Source organism: Etheostoma cragini, chromosome 5, assembly GCF_013103735.1.
Source record: "Etheostoma cragini isolate CJK2018 chromosome 5, CSU_Ecrag_1.0, whole genome shotgun sequence".
NCBI classification, from domain to species: domain Eukaryota; kingdom Metazoa; phylum Chordata; class Actinopteri; order Perciformes; family Percidae; genus Etheostoma; species Etheostoma cragini.
Window position 1 is genome coordinate 8,018,441 of NC_048411.1, and position 23,200 is coordinate 8,041,640.

Consider the following 23,200-nt stretch of genomic DNA (forward strand, 5'->3'; position numbering starts at 1 on the left):
CCACCTCCTCGGCCTGTGCCTCGAGGAATGTGAGTATTAATATGACTGGGGGGGTGGATTCATTTAGACTAACATATTTTCCATCACCCAGCCAGGTTTCAGTAAGACAAAATTGATCAATATTAGAATCTGATATTAATTCATTTACTAGTACACCTTTAGAAGAGAGAGATCTGATGTTTAAGAGTCCACATTTAATTCTCCTATTCTTTTGCACTATTGCACTTGTGGTTTTAATTGTTATGAGGTTTTCATGCACAGCTCCTCTACTGTTTACTTTTGATTTAAATAATTTTAATGGTCGGGGGGCAGACACCGTCACTATAAAGAGCATAGATAAAGGAGCAGAGAAGTGTGTTAGACTGGGACTCTGCCTCCTGGTCCCAACTATGGACTGTCAAGGATCAGGTCCACTAATAAACCTGTCAAGGTTTCTGGAAATGAGAGCTGCTCCATCCCAAGTGGGATGAATGCCGTCTCTCCGAATCAGACCAGGTCTTCCCCAGAAAGACTGCCAGTGATCCACAAAGCCCACATCATTATCTGGACACCACCTCGATAGCCAGCGGCGGAATGACGACATGCGGCTATACATGTCATCGCTGGTGAGATTTGGCAGGGGTCCAGAGAAAACTACGTTGTCCGACATTGACTTTGCGTATGTACACACCGATTCAACATTAATCTTCGTAACCTCCGATTGCCGTAACCGGGAGTCATTAACGCCAACGTGGATAACAATCTTGCTGTATTTACGTTCATCCTTAGCCAGCAGTTTTAGATAAGACTCAACGTCGCCCGCTCTAGCCCCCCGGATGCACTTAACTATGGCTGCCGGCTTCGCTAACTTCACGTTTCTCAAAATGGAGCTGCCATCTCCAAGGTAACTGCACATCAGACAGTAAAATGCCACCTACAGTATGTGTGAACAACATCACTTGTCCTTTTTTACAAGTTGTATGATATGCAAACAAAACCAGCTGTAAACAACTGCTGTTTAAAATTTATAACAGTAGATAAGTAGATAATGAAGAAACTAGGGCTTTAATCTCCCACTCGACTAGTCGATTTATTGGTTGATACGTTCTGGCTCAACCAAAATTCTGATTGGTCAATTTTTTTCCGTGTTAATTTCATCAGGTGGAAGCATAGGCCGTTACGGTCTATGGGTGCAAAGCACTAATTGCTAATTGGGGGGTTTTCAGAGCACCCACGGTAGCGTTCCCCATACACACCCAGACCCCGCTGGATATAAGCCTCTATCATCCAAACGCAAAAATAATATCTCGACTTTATGGCTCAGGATATGAGGCCCATTGTTGTTGTGAAGGGCTGAGGTTTTAAGAACTTGTTAACATACAGCGCCAGCACGCCACACCATCATGCATGGACTAAACACACAATGTGAGGGACCTAAAGAGAAAGTTTCAGGGTTAATGCAACACAGCGAGGCACTGAGCTTAACCACAGATGTGTTTAAATATACAGTATATATTAAAGTTGACGTGCCTTTTGTGTTTAAGAGTAAAAGCTTTAAATGAATAGTCTATTCATGTCTCAGCCACAAAGCCGAGCTCCGATGTTTAGCCGCTCCGCGCTAGGACATGCACAGAGCGCTGATGCAGCGCTGTCAGAGCCGACAGACGAGTGTCATTTTAGTGCAAAATAATTAGCTCAAAAACATATAATATACTGCAAATAGCCTACCACGACAAGTACTGCGGGACAGTACAGTTAATTAATCTAATGTTTTTTTTTTTACGCCCCTCCGCACCCCCCCTAGTCGATTTTTAGTCGAAATTTCAGGACTTCAGTCGACCAAGATTTTCTTTGGTTGATTACAGCCCTAAAAGAAACAGTGTCACCATTACAAAGCTTTTCCAAAGAGCACTGACACCTTTATTTTACACTATAAAATGTCCCAGTCAATACATATCCTGGGCACAATTATTTATAGACAAAATATAAGGGATCTTATGTGTTATGTTACGTTAAACAATGATTATATGACTAATATATCTTTGTCAATTTTTTTTGAAACTCTCAAGTATTGATATTGTTTCTGTCTTTAAAATCCTAGTATGTTTTAATCAGACTCAGGACCACTTGGTCTATATTTTATATTGTCCAATATAGTTTCTTTTATTATTTTATTTGTAACATGAATATAAATTTGCAAATATGACAAAAATGACATGAGTCAGGTAAGATCTTTTCCAGATAAAGGCTGAAACTAACAGCGATAACACAATAATGCTACTTTTTTTTCAGGTGGCCTGTGAAACCATGCTGAGTGGATCTGACCTGCTCTCCAACCTCAGGAACACTGCAGGTAAAAGAAATGTACACTGTGTCTCCAAGCTGCTTAGAATGGAGCTCTTACAAAATGGTAATTAGCACAAAATGATAAAGAATTATTAATCTTTCTAAAAGTGGGTAACTGAAACCTAAAACCATGCCAGACTTGATTGTATGTACGGTATGTATTTTAGATACTAGGGTAGAGTTTGGGAGTAAGCTTCTCTGTTGGCAGTCAGGTGTATTTAATGACAGCAGAGACTAGAGTGCTGTGGTCAGCTTCTTATCTTTATTAACAATACACTTACTTGCAACGGCCAATTGTTCTGAGATTTTCAATCATAAGCAATTGTTCCCGAAAATATTTGCAAGCTCACAGCCAGAAGTTTGTACATTCTGTTTGAAGCTAATGTTGTCCTGGTTTCTCTCTGGGGGACTGATGACTGTGAAACATTGAGTTTGAGCTGGTTCATCTGTTAACTCCCCTGAGGTCACAATACCTTAAAATTTAATAATAATATTATAAGAAATGATACATCAACAATTAATAATGGAACTGAATCGAAAAAGGCTTATTTACCTTTAAACATAATATTGTACATTGTAATAAACACACTTGGGAAACTTTCCCATTATGAAATTAAATTAACCTTGATTGCAGTCTGTAACTCCTTTACAAGTTTGTGTTCGTTGATGGTACACAATCCTTTCTTGCAGGGATTTTTTACAACTCTACTGGGCTGCTGACCTGTTTTGACCTGTACAGTCTGTATTTGGAGTGTGCTGATCCCACCGGCTGTGGACTGGGTTTCAGCAGCCTGGCCTGGGACTATCAGGTACCCCAACCACCAACATACAGCACATTTACAATTTGTATGCAATCTGATCAAAAAAGCCACCACACCAAATTCTATTGTCAATTCTTAACATGTTGAAGTTTCTTTAAGTATTTATCAGGTACTTTTTCCCTAATGTTCACTCTTTATGATTTTATAGCTGGTCAGCCTGTTACTTACACGCAATGTAGACATTTAAAATGTTATCTATTTTTTTAAATGGACTTTGGCGCATTGCTCCCTCTACATAAAATACTACATTTACATTACACATCAAACTTCATAGAGTTTAATGTGGGAAAAACTGCATCTTTTATCTGTTTTAACTGAATATTGTCTGGTTCAGCTCAGCTAAAAACACAACCCCCTACTCCATGTTGTTGTGTTTGTAACCGGTAGGCTAAAGAAAACAATTTGCCACAGCAGAATAAAACTGGGGGAAACGCAATGGATTTTTTGCGTTATTTTTGGCATTAAAAAATGTTCTATTGTGCTGGGTTAAACTGACTTACCCAGCCACTGCTTCAATTGGCAGGCCAAAGATGGCTGCCAGGTCTTGGTTTGATGGCTGATCATACCTGACGGCAAGCCTGCTTCCCGTGTTGTAGTTCAGATTTTAAAAGCTGTTTTTACGAAAAGTTGTGTTGTGGGGAAAACAAAACAGTCCTTCAAATAGTGTCTTTCTCCAGGTTGCAGCTCTTGTGTGACGTGTTGCTTTGAAACTCCAGATGCTCCTTTATTTTCTTCCTTAATGAATCCCACCGTTGAGCTGTCGTAAATCAGATCAACAACCATTCCCCCTCATATGCTGTTTCAGTACTGACTCTATCAAAAGGCTAACCTTAACTAAAACCCTGAAACTGATATCACAGTACACTCTGAGTTTTGATATGTCTATGAAGTGTCAGTATTTAAAAAAAGAAAAAGAAAAAAGTTACTTACTTAGTTAATACTTCACATTATTTGTATTTAATTTTTCATGGTCACAATTGCATTAGGACAAATTAAATATCCGATTGATCTACTGTATGGTGTTTAAACTATTATATATATTATATATATATATATCTAAAACTATTTATCATACTAACATTTCCCCTGCTTCTGGTTGCAGGCGTGCACAGAGATTAATCTGTGCTACGAGAGCAACAATGTGACAGACATGTTTCCTCCCATGGCCTTCACTGAGACAGACCGCAAGCTTTACTGCTCCAAACGCTGGGCTGTGGTTCCACGACCAGACTGGCTCAAAACCCAGTTCTGGGGTGATGGTGAGCAATGACTACTAGTAGACGCACCAGACTGTCCTGATATATGATAATATCTAGAGGTGTAATCTAGAAAGAGTGAGTGATACATTGGATCTGTCCCAATACCCACACTTACGGTATTTTCATGTTAAGTATTTCTTGTAACTGTGTTGTGGGTAGATGTAGCTAGTCGTGAGCAAATGGAAAAACACTCCTGGTGAGTCCGAGATGACATCGATAAGATGGGATATTTATTATTAACCCCAAGTAAGGCCGACGAGGCAAAATAGTGATAGAGAAATTAACTGAATCAAGGCAAACAAAGCACTTTCACAAAATAAAAGAAATTGAAGTGAGAGTCAAAAAGATCACAAAAAAAACAAAAAAACACTGTTTCCTATTGACCTATAGACAAGTCATTACTGAGGGCATCCAACAGGCATTACTCCCTCAGGTTTTCTTCATGCTCTCTGTCTTGAGCAAACGCAACTGCCAGACTGTATAGGCCTGAAGCCCGCCCCTCAAATTGGAACATACCAACTCTACAGTGGTGGCTCCGGCGATAAGACAGTTTAAAAGCTCCATACAGCCAAAAAGACTACATCTGCTGTATTAAACTAGACATTTAAACATTAATACGATTCACATTAACAATTTGAGGAATGGCTAGGTTAACAGGTGATTTGAATATTATGATCGTTAACAGAACATATGAACTCAATAAATAAACATAGATACAGGCAACATTTAAGTTCTGTCTTTGAGGGCTATAGGGCGTATAGCTACCGTGACGGCAGCCATGCGATCCGTCACAAACTGCTACAGTGCCTAAGTCCCTGTTGAGATTGCAAACATGTGGCAGTTTATCAAAACTCAGTGGGACAGGCTTGTGTAACTGTACACATGTACTCATTACTCAGTAGAGCTCAGATGATTTGTTGATTTTTATTTTCACATAAAGAACAAATGAGTAGAATCAACCACTTATCAACAACTGGTATTGCCCAGTGAACAGTGGTGAATCCACTCTTCATTCTAACCCCAACCGGCCCGTGAGACACCGCCTACCAAGAGCCGGGGTTTCTGCCTAAAAGGAAGTTTTTCCTCGCCACTGTCGCACTGCTGCTTGCTCTGGAGGAAACTACTAGAACTGTTGGGTCCTTGTAAATTCTGCAGTGTGGTCTAGACCTACTGTATCTGTAAAGTCTCTCAAGATATCCTTTTGTCATGAATTGATACTATAAATAAAATTGAATTGAATTGAATTGTGCCTTTTAAATTAAGATAATACATTTCTTTTTCTGCGTTTTTCAATGAGGGAGAAACATAGTTTAAAGATTTTTTTAACAAGGTAATTAACTTTTTTGTGGAAAAAATAAATATAATATAAATAAATATATAAAATAAAATAAATACAATATACATAAAAAAATTTAAAAAAGTTATTATTCCAAGCAAGAGTATTTGCATCATCTTGCTGTAACAACATGTCTGGAGGGGACTTTAAGTGCAGTGGAAACAACCATTTTATAGAAAATATAAATACACCAATAAAAAGCCATTTGAGGTCATGAAACTCAGGGTTAGTTTTTGTCATAGAAAATTCTTGTTTTTTTTTATCAGTGGGCAGAGAATTTGATAGGCAGGTGCAATACATGCTTTTTGTTGAGGGAATTTCCTATTTTGGAATAAAACGCTGGTCCTGAGTAATCACATATGTTTCCAGCAGTGTTATTGTTTCTAATAAGACCCCCTTTGTGTTCAGCCCTCTCCACAGCCAGCAACATAATTTTCTCCAATGGAGATCTGGACCCATGGGCCAATGGAGGGGTAAGATATTAAACCAAGTGAGCACACTTCAGCGAACTGTGAAGTCATTGTTTAGTCCGAGTCAATCAGCTTTCTGCTTCTTAGGTGCGCAAGTCCTTGAGCTCATCATTGATAGCTGTCAACATTTCTGGAGGAGCCCATCATCTGGATCTGAGGTACAGCAAGCAGCTGGCACCTGGACAGGCATTCTAGACTTTTTTTTTTTTTAACTCAAAGCAAAATCTATCCAACATTTATCTGTTGTCGTTTAATGCAGAGGATCTAATGATGCTGATCCAGTATCCGTAATCAGTGCCAGGAAGACAGAAGCAGACCTCATTGCACAATGGGTGAAGATGGAGCGGACCAAAGCACAGGTTCAGAGTATGTGTCAGGACTGGAATTAGGAAAAAAAAAAAGTTATTTCCTTTTAAATAACTATAAGGTTCAATTTATACCCAAAGGTTAAAAGACAAGTACAATAATGCAGATATGTGAAAAAGGACACCCTGGTACGTTATTGAAGCTTCTGTATCAAAGCCCAGACAATTAATAATACACATTATGAATAACATCATATTGTTTGGATAAACAAGTAAATACTTATTATACAATAACATTCACAACCTAAGAAACCTAAGAAACCATAACTACCGTAACCCTACCTAAGTGATCCCAAAACCTTGAGACGTACAGTCGAAGTATTGGTCAAATATAAGATGCAATAATCAAACAATAAAGCATGTAAGTATAGCAGTAGAAAAAATAAATAAGTTTAGCTGTTTTGAGTAGGCTAATCAAGCTTAAAGGAACACACCAACTTATTGGGATTAGCTTCTTCACCGTATCCCCCAAAGTTAGACAAGTCAACATACCCTTCTCAACTCCGTGCTGCTGTAACTCGGTCTGACGCTCCCAGCATTAGCTTAGCCTAGCACAGATGCTGCAGGTAACCGGCCCCAACTAACCTACTGCTCCCAATAAAGGACAAAATTACACTAACATGTTCCTATTTACAGGTTGTGATATGTGTAGTCACAGTGTGTACAAATAACAAGGTCACATGAGACAGCCATATTCTAACTGCATACTAACTTGGAACTATATTCTCATCTACTTGGGCGGTGTGATTTGCTCGCAGCACCTGAGAAGCGCGTTCACGGAGCAGAGTTCGCCTGGAGTTTGCTCAAAGTTGCTCGTTTTCTGTCGGCATAGGTTAGCATGTTCCATGTTTTGTTGACAGAAGTAACTGTGCTTTTCGGTTTTGCGCCAATCACTCCGCCCAAGTAGCAGTGCTTCGCCTTTCTGAGAATATAGTTCCCAGTTAGTATGCAGTTAGAATATGGCTGTCTCATGTGAATTTGTTATTTGTACACCCTTCGGGAGATGAGAAGGGTATGTATGGACTTGGCTAACTCCGGGGGATCCGGTGAATAAGCTAAAGTCCTATAACTCAACTTGTTCTTTTTAACATATTTTTGTAGGAACTGTGGACTTAGTCTCTATTTAAACAAAGTATAATGCTTTTTGCTTGTCCTGTATGTATACGAGGGAGAGTAGATTGCAATAAGGTCGTTAAGCATATTTAAACCATTATACAGGCATTAAAAAATACATTAAATTTAGCAATTTTTACTGCAAAGTTGTACAGAAAATTTTGGAGTCAGTGAGTCCACCTTCATGTCTAAATTCCATTCTGCATACTAAGTGGCTATACAAAATATAGTGAGGTCAACCTGGAAAAGAACCAGAATTGAGTGGAATTAATGTCAATTCAAAGCCCAGCATGAATGGAGACACTGCTCAAAGCTGAGGGATATCAAAACTGATCATGGACAGTGGTGAGACAGCTCCAGGAACATCTTACCACAAAATAATTAGTGACATTTTGCCTGCTCTTCATCATGTTTCCAAATGCTAAATAGGCTATAGCAATAATAAAGTTGCAGTTTGGCAGATAACAGAACAATATTCATAACAATTTTGTTTTGTTTGGTCTGACCAACAGTCGGAAATCCATTATTTGGATAACAATTATGAAAGACTAACCAGTATCTATTTACAGTTGAAAAACTGGAACCAACAATTATTCAATTGTTGCTGCTTTATTTACTTATTTTAACTCTACAGTGTATATTTTCAGGGTTACTATAATGCAGATTTGGGTCAGATATGTGAGTCGAAATGGACACAGGACAATGTCAAATCATCATCATTGTTGTGATAAAGGGCCCCAGAAACCAACACCTCCAGGCCTTTGGTTAGAAGATCCATGGATCCAATCCAAGTTTATTATTGCTTCCACTATGTTTTGATAATGTGGATAAAAGGGATACATATTATTGCAGGCGCTGCATGGCACAGAGTATTATTTGAGGGCAATAGGGAAAAGCTAAATTATATTTTCGCTCCTTACAGGTCACTTAATGTATTTGGAAAGTATATCGTGCTCCATTGAGCTTCCTGTTTTCTTTCTTTCTTTTCTATTCCAGGACATGTAAAACAACACGTAAACCAGATGTAACCCCCATGACCGCATCACTGCAGACTGTCGGCCTGTACTGCGACTCAAAAGCCAGTTCCCCGGCTTCACCTGACCTAACAACTGCAGTCCTGCGTAAGCTGTGGCACGACGGTGGTTAACAATTAGTTTAATCAACCCAGGGTTTTCCAATTTAGAGATGCACGTGTTCACATAAAAGAGCTGGTGTTTGCACATTGTGACCAATTGCAAACATCTACCTGAGCCACATATTTTACATAAGAAGAGCAAACTATAATTCTACATAAATATGAAGAACACAGACACGGTTTTAAAACAAAATACAGCTGCTGCTTCCTTAAACAGGAAGGAAAGCTGGCAAAAAAAATAGACACTGTATCTATATCTTTCATAAGAATACCCATCAGGGAATGTTAACGGGGTTGTCTGTCTCTAAATGTTTTAGCTTTTTCGGAGCGCACCTCTCTCTGTGCACCACCGGATCTTCTAAGACGGTGACACCTTTCATTGGTCAGCAGGCGGTGCCTTTACACGGGTTGATCTCTGATCTCCAACACAACCTGCTCCCGACCAGGTTAGGGTTTCAGCATAAATTATCACGGTAATGTAACACGGTAACAAGTGATCCACCATTGTGATTCACAGGAAAATCTTAAAACAAAAATAATAAGTGACATTTTGCCTGCTCTTCAACATGTTTCCAAATGCTAAATAGGCAATAGAATTACAAAGTTGCAGTTAGGCAGATAACATAGAACAAGAGTCATAACAATTTTGCTTTATCCGACCAACAATCCGAAATCCAATATTTGTATTACAATAATAAAAGACTAACCAGTATCTATTCACTTGAGAAACTGGACTCAACAATAATTGTTTACGTTATTTTTTGGACTGAACTGCTAGAACTTTTGGGTCCTTGTAAATTATAGAGTGTGGTCTACACCTACTTTATCTGTAAAGGGTCTCGAGATAACTTGTTATGCTATATGATACTCTAACTAAAAGTGAGAAATTGAAATCCCTGGGTTGTGGGTCCCTGGTAGTACCGGCTTGCTTTGTTTCATGAGTCCATAATAAACACAAATATTCAGTTTCTGTTCAATAAAATCTCTTTTATTTCTAAATTTTTACAAAATGAAAGCTGATCCAGCGTTTATTATGCACCATGTGACGATTCATTTTGAATGTTTCAAATAAAAAAATCTAGATAATGACATGTCTGTATTGTGATGTGTGCACCATTCTATTAAAATCATTCTGTTTGGTGGCTGCAACTAAAATAGTAGTGAATCACTCAAGACTTTAAAACCCACACTGGTAAAATTGGTCTCAAAAGCACTAAAAATATCTCCTTTGTCAGTTTTTCCTAAAAGCAGTGGCTTTTGAGAAATGGCTTTTCATCGTTAGAACCCCAAACAATATCAACCACCAGGATTGATTATATTTTCAGCATATCTTTGGCTCAGGAATTATGCTGAAATACATCCAGGGAAGAGGTCACTCACAGCCCTTGAAGGCAGGATTTAAATACACACTGGTAGAGATTAGCATTATCTAAACTAATGATTGCTTTGAAGGAGTGGTGGAAAAATATAAAATTATTGTTTCATTGTAAAAAATAGTCATATTTGCAGTAGACCATATACTGTAGCAGACCAGCAAAGTATGTACAAGAAATAACTTGAATGTATAGAAATGGACATTTACAGCCAGTTAACAATTGTCTTTTAAATGTTGTATGAAGCAACATTAAAGGCACATGTGGAACACTAAGGAAACCATACAACAATACCAAAAATTACACAGAATATACAAATTAGTTTGGTCTCAATACAAATCCATAAAGTTCTTGAAATCAACAAATACAGTTACGATGTAAACTAGGAACATTTAAAGGAATGACTGCAAGCTTATCAGAAGCTGCTGCTACTACTACAAAATTGCACAAAGAGCTACTGTATATAACATAGCTGCAATTACACCTTTCAATATACACTACAAATCAATACAGTATGCTACATTCATATTTAAAATCTCACCATTTCTCTCACTTGAAAGACAAACATTACCTTAACAAGGATAATGACAAAAGAAGAACAAATGGAACATCAGCGAAAAGTGCAGCTGCTCAGCACAATTTGTTTTTAACATTCATGCTAAGAACCCATTGCTGTTAACAAAAAACAAAAGCTCCACAGTTCTTAAATTAATCTACTGCTTGGCAACAACTGGAATCAGACCAAAGTTGGTACTGAGTAGAAAGTGATGCTGTATTCATGTCATGGAAATAACAGGAAAATTCTGAAGATCATATATGCCAGACTTCAGTTTTCTGTAGGATCGTCACAGTTTATTTATCACATATTTTCAAGTTTTTAATTAAAGCAATGCAACGAGAAAGACAGGAGCAAGGAAGAAACAAGAAGGAGAAGGCAATATGTACCAAATCTATTTATCATGATATAGTACATTTTCTTAAGTCACATTTCCTGTGTGGCATGAATACAGCATGGGACAGCAAATACATGGACGAGGTCAAGCTCAAGCTCCGGTAGGAGGTTTGGCTTTATTTCCTGTTTTCAAACAAAGGATGGTAGACATCTGAGGATTGTTCTAGCCAGAGCACTTAATGACTATGTTACACACAGTGTGATGAGCAATTGAGCTTCTTGTGTAGCTGCAACAGTTGTAGGTGCAGTAGGCAGGGAGTGGCTTCAGTTCAGACAGCTGGTGGCTGGATGCTACAGAAGCAACCAGCCTGCTGTCTCTCCCAGCACTGTTCAGTAAGACATCAGCCCCCAGCAGATACAGGCTTTGCTTTTTAATGGCTTAAAAAACTGTTTCCACTTTAATAAGGATGTAATGCTAGGGTTAAAAAGGGATTTTTTCTTTGATATTTTTTGTTAGAAATAGAATGTGCAAAGTATAAACCATGAGCAGTCTGAAACTGAAAATATCAGTTTCAGCTCCCAAACACCTGTATCAGTCCAACCCGACGCTTTTTCCCATCACGGTAACGCGATTAAGACACCTTTGATCTAAGTCACAATCAGGATTGTCGTCAATGCTGATGGGTGGTAGGGGGGCACAAACCTTCCACTGCTTCTCCAGAATAAATTAGCATATATAAACACTCAGCAAATCACTGATTCAATCTGTAAAAAGGAATCTTTTCCATTTGTGGTCTGTGTTCAGGGTGGTTGTTTTGACAACATTCAGAGACAAAAGACATATATGTTATCTTGGTGTTAGCACAACCCTGAGATGTTTGTATTTATAAATGCAGTTTTGCATCTGCGATTTGAAGTCCTGTGTGTGTGTGTGTGTGTGTGTGTTTTATTTGGTGGAGGGCCATATAGGCAGTGGGTGAGCTTCAGTGTTAAAGACATACTGGTCTAGGCTGATGAGGTTGGGATCGTCTGAGAAGAGTAGGTACAGATATTTCAGGGTCTCTCCCAGGAAGAAACTCTCCATCTTGTCTCGGGGGCTTGGGTAGTCCGGGTCACGGACGTTATTGATGGAGGTGTAGCCACCGGAGGAAACCTGAGAGAACAGACAGAGGGATTTGTCCACATTCACATCTTAGAAGATAAAAGGGGTTATTTACTAAACCCTAATTAGTTATCAATCAGTGTTGAAAAAATTTAGTCGTTTACTGACACAAAAGATTTAAATGGAAAACGTCACAGTTGAAGTGATTGGAATAAAAAGCCCTTAAATAACTTGATTTGTATAGCACATTTCAGCAACATGGCAATTTAGAGTGCTTTACATAAAATGTTAAAGAACAGTTAAAAACAACTACAAATCTAACTTACACATTCTTTAAGACGGAAAGGTATTCGTGAGAAACTTAGATTAGAAGATTAGGTCTTCAATTTTTAACTGTTTATAACTTTGGTTTTTTCTTTTGACCAGATTTTCGATCAAGGTTTTTATGAAAGCTTAATTAGTATGTGTGTGATTGGCTGCATACTAGCCAATTTTACATATACAATTGTCCTTACTTATGCTCTTTAATATATTTTCCATGGTGTGTATGCTGAATGTGGCTGTGTTATATAAATGAATGATAACAGGTATTACCAACCCTTATCCGGTGAGTAGTACCCAGGAAGCTGATGTGATTTGGTTCTACAGAGGCCCACCTAATTTTTACATCATTTGATCTGGACAGATTTGCGGCCTTCATTTTACTGACCTTGGTGTACTTGTTAAAGTTTTGGAGAATCTTCCAGCCCCACTTCCGGTACTTTTGGTCCTTGGTGAACCTGTACAGGTAGAAGAGACTTTCCACCGTCTCTGGTCGTAGGAGGTTGTGCCTGTCTGCGAGCTATCATCAAAGTGCATACAACGGTGAAACGTGAATAATGAGCCACATCAGATTTTAAACAGAATGCTTAAGTTAGACTCTTCCTAAACCTTTGCCCAATTGTTTACTATCACATTCTTCATTTGATTTACTGTTAAACATTTACCCTAACATAATCACACAATTATTTGTGTGATCAGTGGGAAGTTTGGGTCACATTTACTATCTTTCCCAGGCATTTAGGCAATGCCCTGATCCAGAATTATACAAAATTAGTTTGTAGGTTCATGATTCGTTTTTGCACAGGACACCGCGGCATAATGAGAACCGGACTGTACTTACCTTTACTTCGATGTCTCGGGTGCTGCCCTGATGCATGTTAAAGTGGACAATCTCTGGACTGAGGCCTGTCTCCATTTGAATGTACATCTGGTAGCAGGTCTCCATCAACTGTTTGGCCAGATCCATGTGATCAGCAGGCAGGCCATTGTGTGCACCAAGAGCAAGCGTGCCCGGCAGAAAACACACTAGATGGTCCTGTAAAAACCCAGAGTCCATTAACAGCGACTGTATTAACAGATCCATAAATTAATGATGATTAACTTAACAATTAACTTGAATACGGTCTCATCTCTGCAGCTTCCTAGTTGATCAGTTATCTTCATCTATAAGATTAATGACAACATAAACATGTTTCCTTGGATCAGGGATCCACGAAGAACGTGCTACACGTTTAGATTGACTGTTATTGCCACTCTTAATTTTAACCCCATCCGGCCGTCAGACACCACCTACCAATAGCCTGGGTCTGTCCGAGGTTTCTGCCTAAAAGGAAGTTTTTCCTCGCCACTGTCGCTTGCTCTGGAGGAAACTACTAGAACTGTTGGGTCCTTGTAAATTATAGAGTGTGGTCTAGATCTACACTATTTGTAAAGTGTCTCAAGATAACGCTTGTTATGAATTGATCCTATAAATATAATTGAATTGTAAATTGAATTGATGTAGCAATAAACACGTAAAACACCCATATTATGCTCATTTTCAGGTTCAGAATTGTATTCTGAGGTTTAGAATACAGAATAGGTTTACATGGTTTTATTTTCCAAAACCACCATTTTTTTGTACTGCACATTGCTGCTATATGGGTGGCAGCAAAGGTCGGGGGCCTGAACGGACCAGACCCAGGTGGCAGAGGCTGGTTCTGCGGATATGGAATGTCACCTCTCTGTGGGGGAAGGAGACGGAACTAGTGCGGGAGGTGGAGCGCTACCAGTTAGATCTGGTGTGGCTTACCTCTACACACAGTCTCGGTTGCGGAACCGTACTCCTGGATAGGGGTTGGACTCTGTCCTACTCTGCAGTTGCCTATGGTGTAAGGTGCCGGGCGTGTGTGGGGATACTCACAAGTCCCCGGCTGAGCGCCAATGCGTTGGAGTTTACCCCGGTGGACGAGAGGGTCGCCTCCCTACGCCTGCGGGTGATGGGCGGGAAAACTCTGACTGTTGTTTGTGCATATGCACCCAACAGGAGTTTGGAGTATTCAGCCTTCTTGGAGACCTTGAATGGAGTCCTGTATGGGGTTCCAGTAGGGGACTCCATAGTTCTGCTGGGGTACTTCAACGCACACGTGGGTGATGACGGAGACACTTGGAGAGGCGTGATTGGGAGGAATGGCCTCCCTGATCTAAACCAGAGTGGTTGTCTGTTGTTTGACTACTGTGCTAGTCATGGATTGTCCATCACAAACACCATGTTCGAACATAGGAATGCTCATAAGTTTACGTGGTACCAGAGCACCCTAGGCCAAAGGTCAATGATCGATTTTATAATCGTTTCATCTGATCTGAGGCCATATGTTTTGGACACTCGGGTGAAGAGAGGGGCAGAGCTGTCAACTGATCACCATCTGGTGGTGTGTGAGTTGGGTCAGGGGGTGGGGGAAGACTCTGGACAGACCTGGTAAACCCAAACGGGTAGTGCGGGTAAATTGGGAACGTCTAGAGGAGGTCCCTGTCCAACTAACTTTCAGCTTTTCGGGCATCCCTGTGGAGGCTGGGGGCATTGAACCGGAGTGGACAATGTTCAAAGATCCATTGCTGAAGCTGCGGCGGCGAGCTGTGGTCTTAGGGTCTTAGGTGCCTCAAGGGGCGGTAACCCACAAACACCCTGGTGGACACCGGTGGTCAGGGAAGCCGTCCGACTGAAGAAGGAGTCTTTTCGGGATATGTTATTCCGGAGGACTCCGGAGACAGTTGCAAGGTACCGACGGGCCCAAAGGGCTGAAGCCTCTGCCGTGACAGAGGCAAAGCAGCGGGTGTGGGAGAAGTTCGGAGAAGACATGGAGAAGGACTTTTGGTTGGCACCAAGGTGCTTCTGGAAAACCGTTCGCCACCTCAGGAGGGGGAAGCAAGGAATCATCCAAGCTGTATACAGTATGTAGGGGACGTTGTTGACCTCAACTGGGGAGGTAATAGAGCGGTGGAAGGAGCACTTTGAGGAACTCCTAAATCCAGCTGACAAGATCTCTGCGGTAGAGGCAGAGCTGGAGGATGATGGCGGATTGTTGTCAATTTAACTGGCGGAGGTCGCTGAGGTAGTCAAAAAACTCCACAGCCGCAAAGCCCCAGGGCTTGATGAGATCCATCTAGAAATGCTGAAAGCTCTGGGTGAGGAGGGGATGTCTTGGTTGACACACCTCTTCAACATTGCGTGGAAGTCTGGGACGGTGCCTAAGGAGTGGCAGACCGGGGTGGTGGTTCCCCTCTTGTGTGCCAATTACAGGGGTATCACTCTTCTCAGCCTCCCTGGTAAAGTCTACTCCAAGGTGCTGGAAAGGAGGGTTCGGCCAATAGTCGAACCTCGAAATGAAGAGGAACAATGCGGATTCCGTCCTGGCCGTGGAACAACGGATCAGATCTTCACTCTCGCAAGGATCTTGGTGCGGGCCCGGGAGTACGCCCAACCAGTGTAAATGGGTTTAGTGGATCTGGAGAAGTCGTATGACGGGTCCCCCGGGAGAAATTGTGGGAGGTGCTACGGGAGTACGGGGTGAGGGGGTCCCTTCTCAGGGCCATCCAATCTCTGTATGACCAAAGCAAGAGCTGTGCAGGGTTCTCGGCAGTAAGTTGGACTCGTTCCAGGAGAGCGTTGGCCTCCGCCAGGGCTGCTCTTTGTCACCAATCCTGTTTGTAATATTTATGGACAGGATATCGAGGAGTAGCCGGGGCGGGGAGGGGTTGCAGTTTGGTGGGCTCAGGATCTCTGCTTTTTGCAGATGATGTGGTCCTGATGGCGTCATCGGTCTGTGACCTTCAGCACTCACACGGTTCGCAGCTGAGTGTGAAGCGGCTGGGATGAGGATCAGCACCTCTAAATCTGAGGCCATGTTTTTTAGCAGGAAACCGATGGAGTGCTTTCTTCAGGTAGGGAGTGAGTCCTTACCCCAAGTGAAGGAGTTTAAGTACCTTGGGGTCTTGTTCGCGAGTGAGGGGACCATGGCAGCCAAAATGGGTTTCCTCAGGAGGATGGCTGGCGTCTCCCTTAGAGATAGGGTGAGAAGCTCAGTCATCCGAGAGGAGCTCGGAGTAGAGCCGCTGCTCCTTCGCGTCGAAAGGAGCCAGTTGAGGTGGCTCGGGCATCTGGTAAGGATGCCCCCTGGGCGCCTCCCTAGGGAGGTGTTCCAGGCACGTCCAGCTGGGGGGAGGCCTCGGGGAAGACCCAGGACTAGGTGGAGAGATAATATCTCCAACCTGGCCTGGGAACGCCTCAGGATCCCCAAGGGTTACTACACATAAAGCCCACAATCTGGGGAGGATGTGTGTATCTGCTAGTTGTCTGTGTGGCCTTGGTTGTCTGTGCTTATGTGGTGATTTAATCGGTTGTATTAATCGGTCAATAGATTTTATATTGAAGTCCGATGTGACGGTTCTTGTACAGTTTGAAAGCTTTATAAGCTGTAGGAGCCAGATAAAGTCACTTATTATTATTAATATTATTATTATAATTGGGTCACGCAGTGTTGCTGGCTGTTGCAATAGGGATATCATCTGTTCATCAGTTTAGTTGAGATTGAAAGGGCAGGGGGTGACAGGGGAATTATTGGACTGCTGTTTATAGCCTTTGTATGCTAACCCTAAGCCCTTGAAACGTCTAGGATGGACAACCTTATTTCCAAATAAAACAACAAAACGCAGAAAGTGGATCAGCCATTGACAGCGAGCGCTTTGGACAGGTTGGTAAACATAAAAATCCCTTAGTATTTGACAGGGTAACAGAAGGTTTACAGCTAAAGCGTGATTTACACTTCTGCATAATATCTACGCCATGTCAACGTACGTAGGTACCTGGAGACACAAACCTACGCCGGACCTTATGCCTTAGCCAGATGTGCATTTCCCCCTACTCATTTTCTGGTTCTGGAGGCTTTGAAGGCTGGTAACTGGATGTTCAAAGTGAAAGATCATAAATAAACAACAGGCCTCCAATTTGATAGGTTTATTGCCACACGTAGGGCTTCACAATTAATCAAATTTTAATCAAGGTCACAGGGGATAGAGTAACGTGAGGAAAATTCAACAGGTACCAGTCGGATATACGTCTGTCACAAGGTTTACCAGTTTACTAGTCAACGCAACATTTTGTCCCGTCTTTGTTGTTTTTCAGACAACAGCAGTGACCAGTGCTAGTTAGTATGTTAGCTAACCGGGCTCTAGGGTGCTAGTTAGTGTCTGTTAGCTTACAGGGCTCTAGGGCAGGAAATATGTTTCCTGTAGGTTGTACCGTTGCACCTAATGTCCTCTCATCCGCTGCCTGTCCACAAACGAAGCAATGTTGTTTATATGGATAATATATTAATTTTCCGTTACATGACCCATTTCTCCTCTAAAGCCGTGCCTCTGTTGGGTATATCCTCTACTCTCTCTCCGCGCAGCCCCGCCACACAGCGGCGCTCGTCCATACTTCTGACATTTGTCTACAGTTTTAATTGTGATTAACACAGCTGTATATTGTTAAGCATGAGAGGCAAACCTGTAATTGTACCAGTGTTTCCGCTGGCAACTGTGCTATTGCGGCCGCCACGGCGAAAAATGACTGCAACTAACTTCAGCTTGTAGAGTATAGCGTGTGAGACGGAGCCTGCTGGACCTGGGCAAGACATGTGACCCATGGCCAGAATATCATAGTTCATAAAAATGCAGCGCGGGGACCATACAGACATTTCATACACACAACGTGTGTAACTCCGTTGACACGCCATTCGACCCGTGCTGGACCCATTTATAACGAGACAGCAGTCACTCTATGAGTATGTCCATCGGACTCCCCCTCTCTACTTATCTCTTTTAATCAGTTATTGTTGAAAAGACGCGAAGGAGCTTTCTCAGAGATGCACTAAAAAAATATCATACGCCAGTGATCAGCAACTGGCGGCCCGCGGGCCGAATGCGGCCCGCCAAGCCGTTCGTTCCGGCCCGCGATTGGATTCCAAAATTGTGAGGATCAAAGAGAAAATATGTCGGCCTATTCTACACTATTAAAGCAACTAAAAGCAGCAACAACTGAGTCTCTTCTAAGTAATCAGTGTGGTGGTGACGGCGCAGAGTGTATTCTTTTGCAACAGCAACAGTTTTGTGGCAAATTAGGCATACTGGTGAGGCATTCCGGAAGGTTGGCATGATAAATGCGTACTTTTCAGTCCAGTCATCATTGAAGGACCTGTTTTCAATATCAACTTTGCGTTTCATAGCCTTTGAGAGTGCCATTTTACCTCTGTTAAGAGACCCTTTTCTGTCACTTCCTCGTTGTTTGTTTTTCAAGTGCTCGATAATTAAAATTGACTTAATTGAGTTGAGGCAAAAAATCTATCACCCCTGGCGGTTGTCTGCGGTATAGGTGATAGGAACCTGACTCAAAGGCCTTCAGTTTTGTAATGAAATGGAAAAAGTATTAACAATTAACATCAATCATAATGTTATACCAAAATTTGATTTTTTATTTAATTTTTATTTAAGGGTCCGGCCCCCAAGGAGACTGTCTGGTAAAATTCTGGCCCTCTGACAAATATAGTTGATGACCCCTGTCATACGCCATTCTTTTCAGATAGCTTATTTTCAGTTATATGTATTGCAGCTGTATGTCTCTACAACATACAATTCAACATCAGAAGAATGTATCATAATATTGATGTGAAAGCAGTTATAAAAAGTCTATGTGATAATAAAATATGTTTTGGTTAAAATCAACCAATAATCATGATAATTAATTGTGATCACAGTATTGATCAAAATAATCGTGATTATCATTTTGGCCATAATCGTGCAGCCCTAGCCACACGGAAGTTTCCCAGAGATTAAAGTGCTAGTTGTGGATGATTTTCTCGGTTGTATAAATTAACCCACCTATGTGTGGAGTATTGTTTGTAATTCCCTGAGCACACGCTCAGGAAGGGCATTGCACGAAATGTCCGTTGTGTGGCAATAAACTGTTAACTTTGAATGTTGTCCTAGTAGCTTTATTTAAATATTACTGACCATTTTAGGGCTGAACTGTCCATGTGAGAGCTCTCCAACAAAGGTAAGGCCATTAGGTGAAGACTTCTGCAACAGGTTCTTCTTTACACCCTCTATTGCCTGTAGGTAGTCCTCTAAGAGCCTAAAAACACAGATACCAAATGACACTTCAGGAAAATTCTTTGTATAACAATGATTTGGGAAATGAGTCAAACAGACACAGTGTCGACAGGAGTATAGCTTGTAGAGTGAAGAAATCCAACTCATTGATCACATAACGGGGCAGCTGTGGCTCAGTGGTAGAGCGGTTGCCTGCCAATCGGAAGGTTGGTGGTTTGATCCCCGCCCCTGCAGTCATTGTCGAAGTGTCCTTGGGCAAGACACTGAACCCCGAGTTTCCCCCGGTGCTGCGCATCGGAGTGTGAATGTTTATCTGATGAGCAGGTGGCACCTTGTACGGCAGCCCCCGCCACAGTGTATGAATGTGTGTGAATGGTGAATGTTTCCTGTAGATGTAAAAGCGCTATATAAATACAGCACATTTACATTTACATAACAAGTGAGGGCAATTTGTGAAGAAATTGCTGTGTTAATACTGGATTTTGAAACTGTAGCTAAACTAAATTGCTGGTTTTAAAAGTTGAATAATACACTAATGTATGAAAGATGTGAAACATTGTTATTAAAGTAAAATATAAGGTTTTAATGGAGTTTCCAGCTGATAGCATAAATAAGTAGGGGTAGGTATTGTTAAAAAATGTTCGATACCAATACCGTGATTTTGAGACAGATTCCTAAACAATACTTTCTTTGACAACAATTTTATGAAACAAAAATAAATGACATTACACATTACGGCACATATCTATTTATTGTTTAGCTTCTTCTAGGTGAGCCCAGTCTTGTCTCTGTGTAATGTAGAGTTTTCCTGCATTTCTCTACAACATGTAACGTTAGACAGACAATCACAAACATTATTAGATCTTGGTAGAAGCATGCTTAATGACTGCCTGACGCTGATGAGATTTACTCCTTAGGTATTGACATTGGGTACAAAATGATAGGGCATTTTTTGATACTTAACTCTTGAGAGGCAATTCGGTTGGTGCCTTAAAAGTATTGAATTTGGTACCCAGCTCTATGAATAGAAGATACAGCAGAATGTTGGAGATGTTCTACCAGTCTGTTGTGGCCAGCGTTCTGTTATCCTCAGCCATCTGCTCGAACAGAAGCATCAGAGCCAGTGACACAAACAGACTGAACAAACTGATCAGGAAGGCTGGCTCCTTGATTGGCTGTAAACAGTAGACATTTGAAGCTGTGGTGGAGAGGAGGTCACTGAACAAACTATTCTCTATCATGGATAACCTCGACCGCCCTCTCCATCCCAGACTGGTCCAACAGAGAAGCAGCTTCTCTAACAGTGCTGCTACAGCTTCGATGCCGCACAAACCACTACAGAAAATCATTCCTACCACAGGCATTAAAACTCTTTAACATGTCATCACCGGGTGCTAGATAACACTTTTAGACACCACAATACTGCATTAAGTGCAACCTGCACAGTTGGTTCATCTACATTTTAGCATATTATTTAAGCAGTGGCACATTTTATTTCCCATCCTGTATATATTCAAATATTTGTTCTTATATTTTACTCCTATTATTATTTCATGTATATTGTATGTATGTATATTTTTTCCTAGTTTCTCATTTAATTTTATATTCTGTGTTGTGTGACTGATTAATTTTGTAATTTCCCATTTTTTTGGTAACAATAAATATCTATCTACAGTGAGGAAAATAAGTATTTGAACAACAAGTTCTCCCACTTAGAAATCATGGAGGGGTCTGAAATTCTCATCATACTGTGAGAGAAATAATCAAAAAAAAAAATCCAGAAAGCACAATGTATGATTTTTTAACTATTCATTTGTATGATACAGCTGCAAATAAGTATTTGAACACCTGTCTATCAGCTAGAATTCTGACCCTCAAAGACCTGTTAGTCTGCCTTCAAAATGTACTAAATTCTAAATTAGATGCAGCTGTTTGAGGTTGTTAGCTGGATGAAGACACCTTTCCACCCCATACAATCAGTAAGAATCCAACTACTAACATGACCAAGACCAAAGAACTGTGCAAAGACACTAGAGACAAAATTGTACACTTCCACAAGGCCTGAAAGGGCTACGGGGAAATTGCCAAGCAGCTTGGTGAAAAAAAGGTCCATTGTTGGAGCAATCATTAGAAAATGGAAGAAGCTAAACATGACTGTCAATCTCCCTCGGACTGGGAATCCATGTAAGATCTCACTTCGTGGGGTCTCAATGATCCTGAGCTGGTCAAGGACCTGAAAAGGGCTGGGACCACCGTTTCCAAGGTTACTGTTGGTAATACACTAAGACGTCATGGTTTAAAATCATGCATTTCACGGAAGGTTCCCCTGCTTAAACCAGCACATGTCAAGGCCCGTCTTAAGTTTGCCTATGACCATTTGGATGATCCAGAGGAGTCATGGGAGAAAGTCATGTGGTCAGATGAGACCAAAATAGAACTTTTTGGTCATAATTCCACTAACCGTGTTTGGAGGAAGAAGAATGATGAGTACCATCCCAAGAACACCATCCCTACTGTGAAGCATGGGGGTGGTAGCATCATGCTTTGGGGGTGTTTTTCTGCACATGGGAAAGTGCGACTGCACTGTATTAAGGAGAGGATGACCGGGGCCATGTATTGCAAGAATTTGGGGAATAAACTTCTTCCCTCAGTTAGAGCATTGAAAATGGGTCGAGGCTGGGTCTTCCAACATGACAATGACCCGAAGCACACAGCCAGGATAACCACGGAGTGGCTCTGTAAGAAGCATATCAAGGTTCTGGCGTGGCCTAGCCAGTCTCCAGACCTAGACCCAATAGAGAATCTTTGGAGGGAGCTAAAACTCTGTGTTTATTGACTGATCTATAGAAGATCTTTGCGGAGGAGTGGGCCAAAATCCCTTCTGCAGTGTGGTGCAAACTTGGTGAAAAACTACAGGAAACGTTTGACCTCTGTAATTGTAAACAAAGGCTACTGTACCAAATATTAACATTGATTTTCTCAGGTGTTCAAATACTTATTTGCAGCTGTATCATACAAATAAATAGTTAAAAAATCATATATTGTGATTTCTGGATTTTATTTTTTTAGATTATGTCTCTCACAGTGGACATGCACCTAAGATGACCATTTCAGACGCCTCCATGATTTCTAAGTGGGAGAACTTGCAAAAGGCAGGGTGTTAAAATACTTATTTTCCCTACTCTATCTATCTATCTATCTATCTATCTATCTATAAGTAGACCAAAAAATAAAGTGAAAATGTTTAAGTCCTGTATGTGTGTGTATTTGTGTCAAATTAGTTCATCTCAATCAGCTCTGTGTTCCCATCCGCAATTAAAGGTTGCCATGGTGATGGTAAATCCTGAATGACTCCTGGCTCAGAGTTATTTCCACAGAGCTTATGCTGAGGCGCAGCTCTTGAAGCCCATGTTGCAAGTTAACATCCACTGTTGATTATTGGGTACAAAAAACACTCAAGATATGTATATCATTTGTAAAAAGGTCATTTTTGGTATTCGCGGGTTTATGGAGTCAATTCAGTGATGACGTCACAGGAGGGAGCAAATTCTCAGCCTGGC

General features: G+C 41.1%; 2 protein-coding genes across 7 annotated transcripts in view; one reads left to right on the plus strand and one right to left on the minus strand.

Annotated features, from left to right (window-relative positions):
• Nucleotides 1–10,490, plus strand: part of dpp7 (dipeptidyl-peptidase 7) — a 22,062-nt gene extending 11,572 nt beyond the window's left edge. Inside the window, exons 8-15 of the mRNA XM_034871737.1 lie at nt 2,272–2,332; nt 3,016–3,134; nt 4,249–4,405; nt 6,150–6,214; nt 6,299–6,369; nt 6,471–6,577; nt 8,686–8,741; nt 9,749–10,490. Coding sequence (XP_034727628.1) covers nt 2,272–2,332; nt 3,016–3,134; nt 4,249–4,405; nt 6,150–6,214; nt 6,299–6,369; nt 6,471–6,577; nt 8,686–8,717 — 612 coding nt within the window. The 3' untranslated portion in view covers nt 8,718–8,741; nt 9,749–10,490. The remainder of the gene's footprint in view (nt 1–2,271; nt 2,333–3,015; nt 3,135–4,248; nt 4,406–6,149; nt 6,215–6,298; nt 6,370–6,470; nt 6,578–8,685; nt 8,742–9,748) is intronic.
• Nucleotides 9,820–23,200, minus strand: part of man1b1b (mannosidase, alpha, class 1B, member 1b) — a 57,444-nt gene continuing 44,063 nt past the window's right edge. For 5 of the 6 annotated variants that reach the window (XM_034871732.1, XM_034871736.1, XM_034871734.1 and 2 more), the window contains 4 exons: nt 19,542–19,662; nt 13,354–13,548; nt 12,901–13,032; nt 11,870–12,242 (listed from right to left, as the gene is read on the minus strand). In XM_034871732.1, coding sequence (XP_034727623.1) covers nt 12,036–12,242; nt 12,901–13,032; nt 13,354–13,548; nt 19,542–19,662 — 655 coding nt within the window. In that variant the 3' untranslated portion in view covers nt 11,870–12,035. Of the gene's footprint in view, nt 10,769–11,869; nt 12,243–12,900; nt 13,033–13,353; nt 13,549–19,541; nt 19,663–23,200 lie in introns of those variants that run through there. The other variant, XM_034871735.1, reaches the window with a different exon arrangement.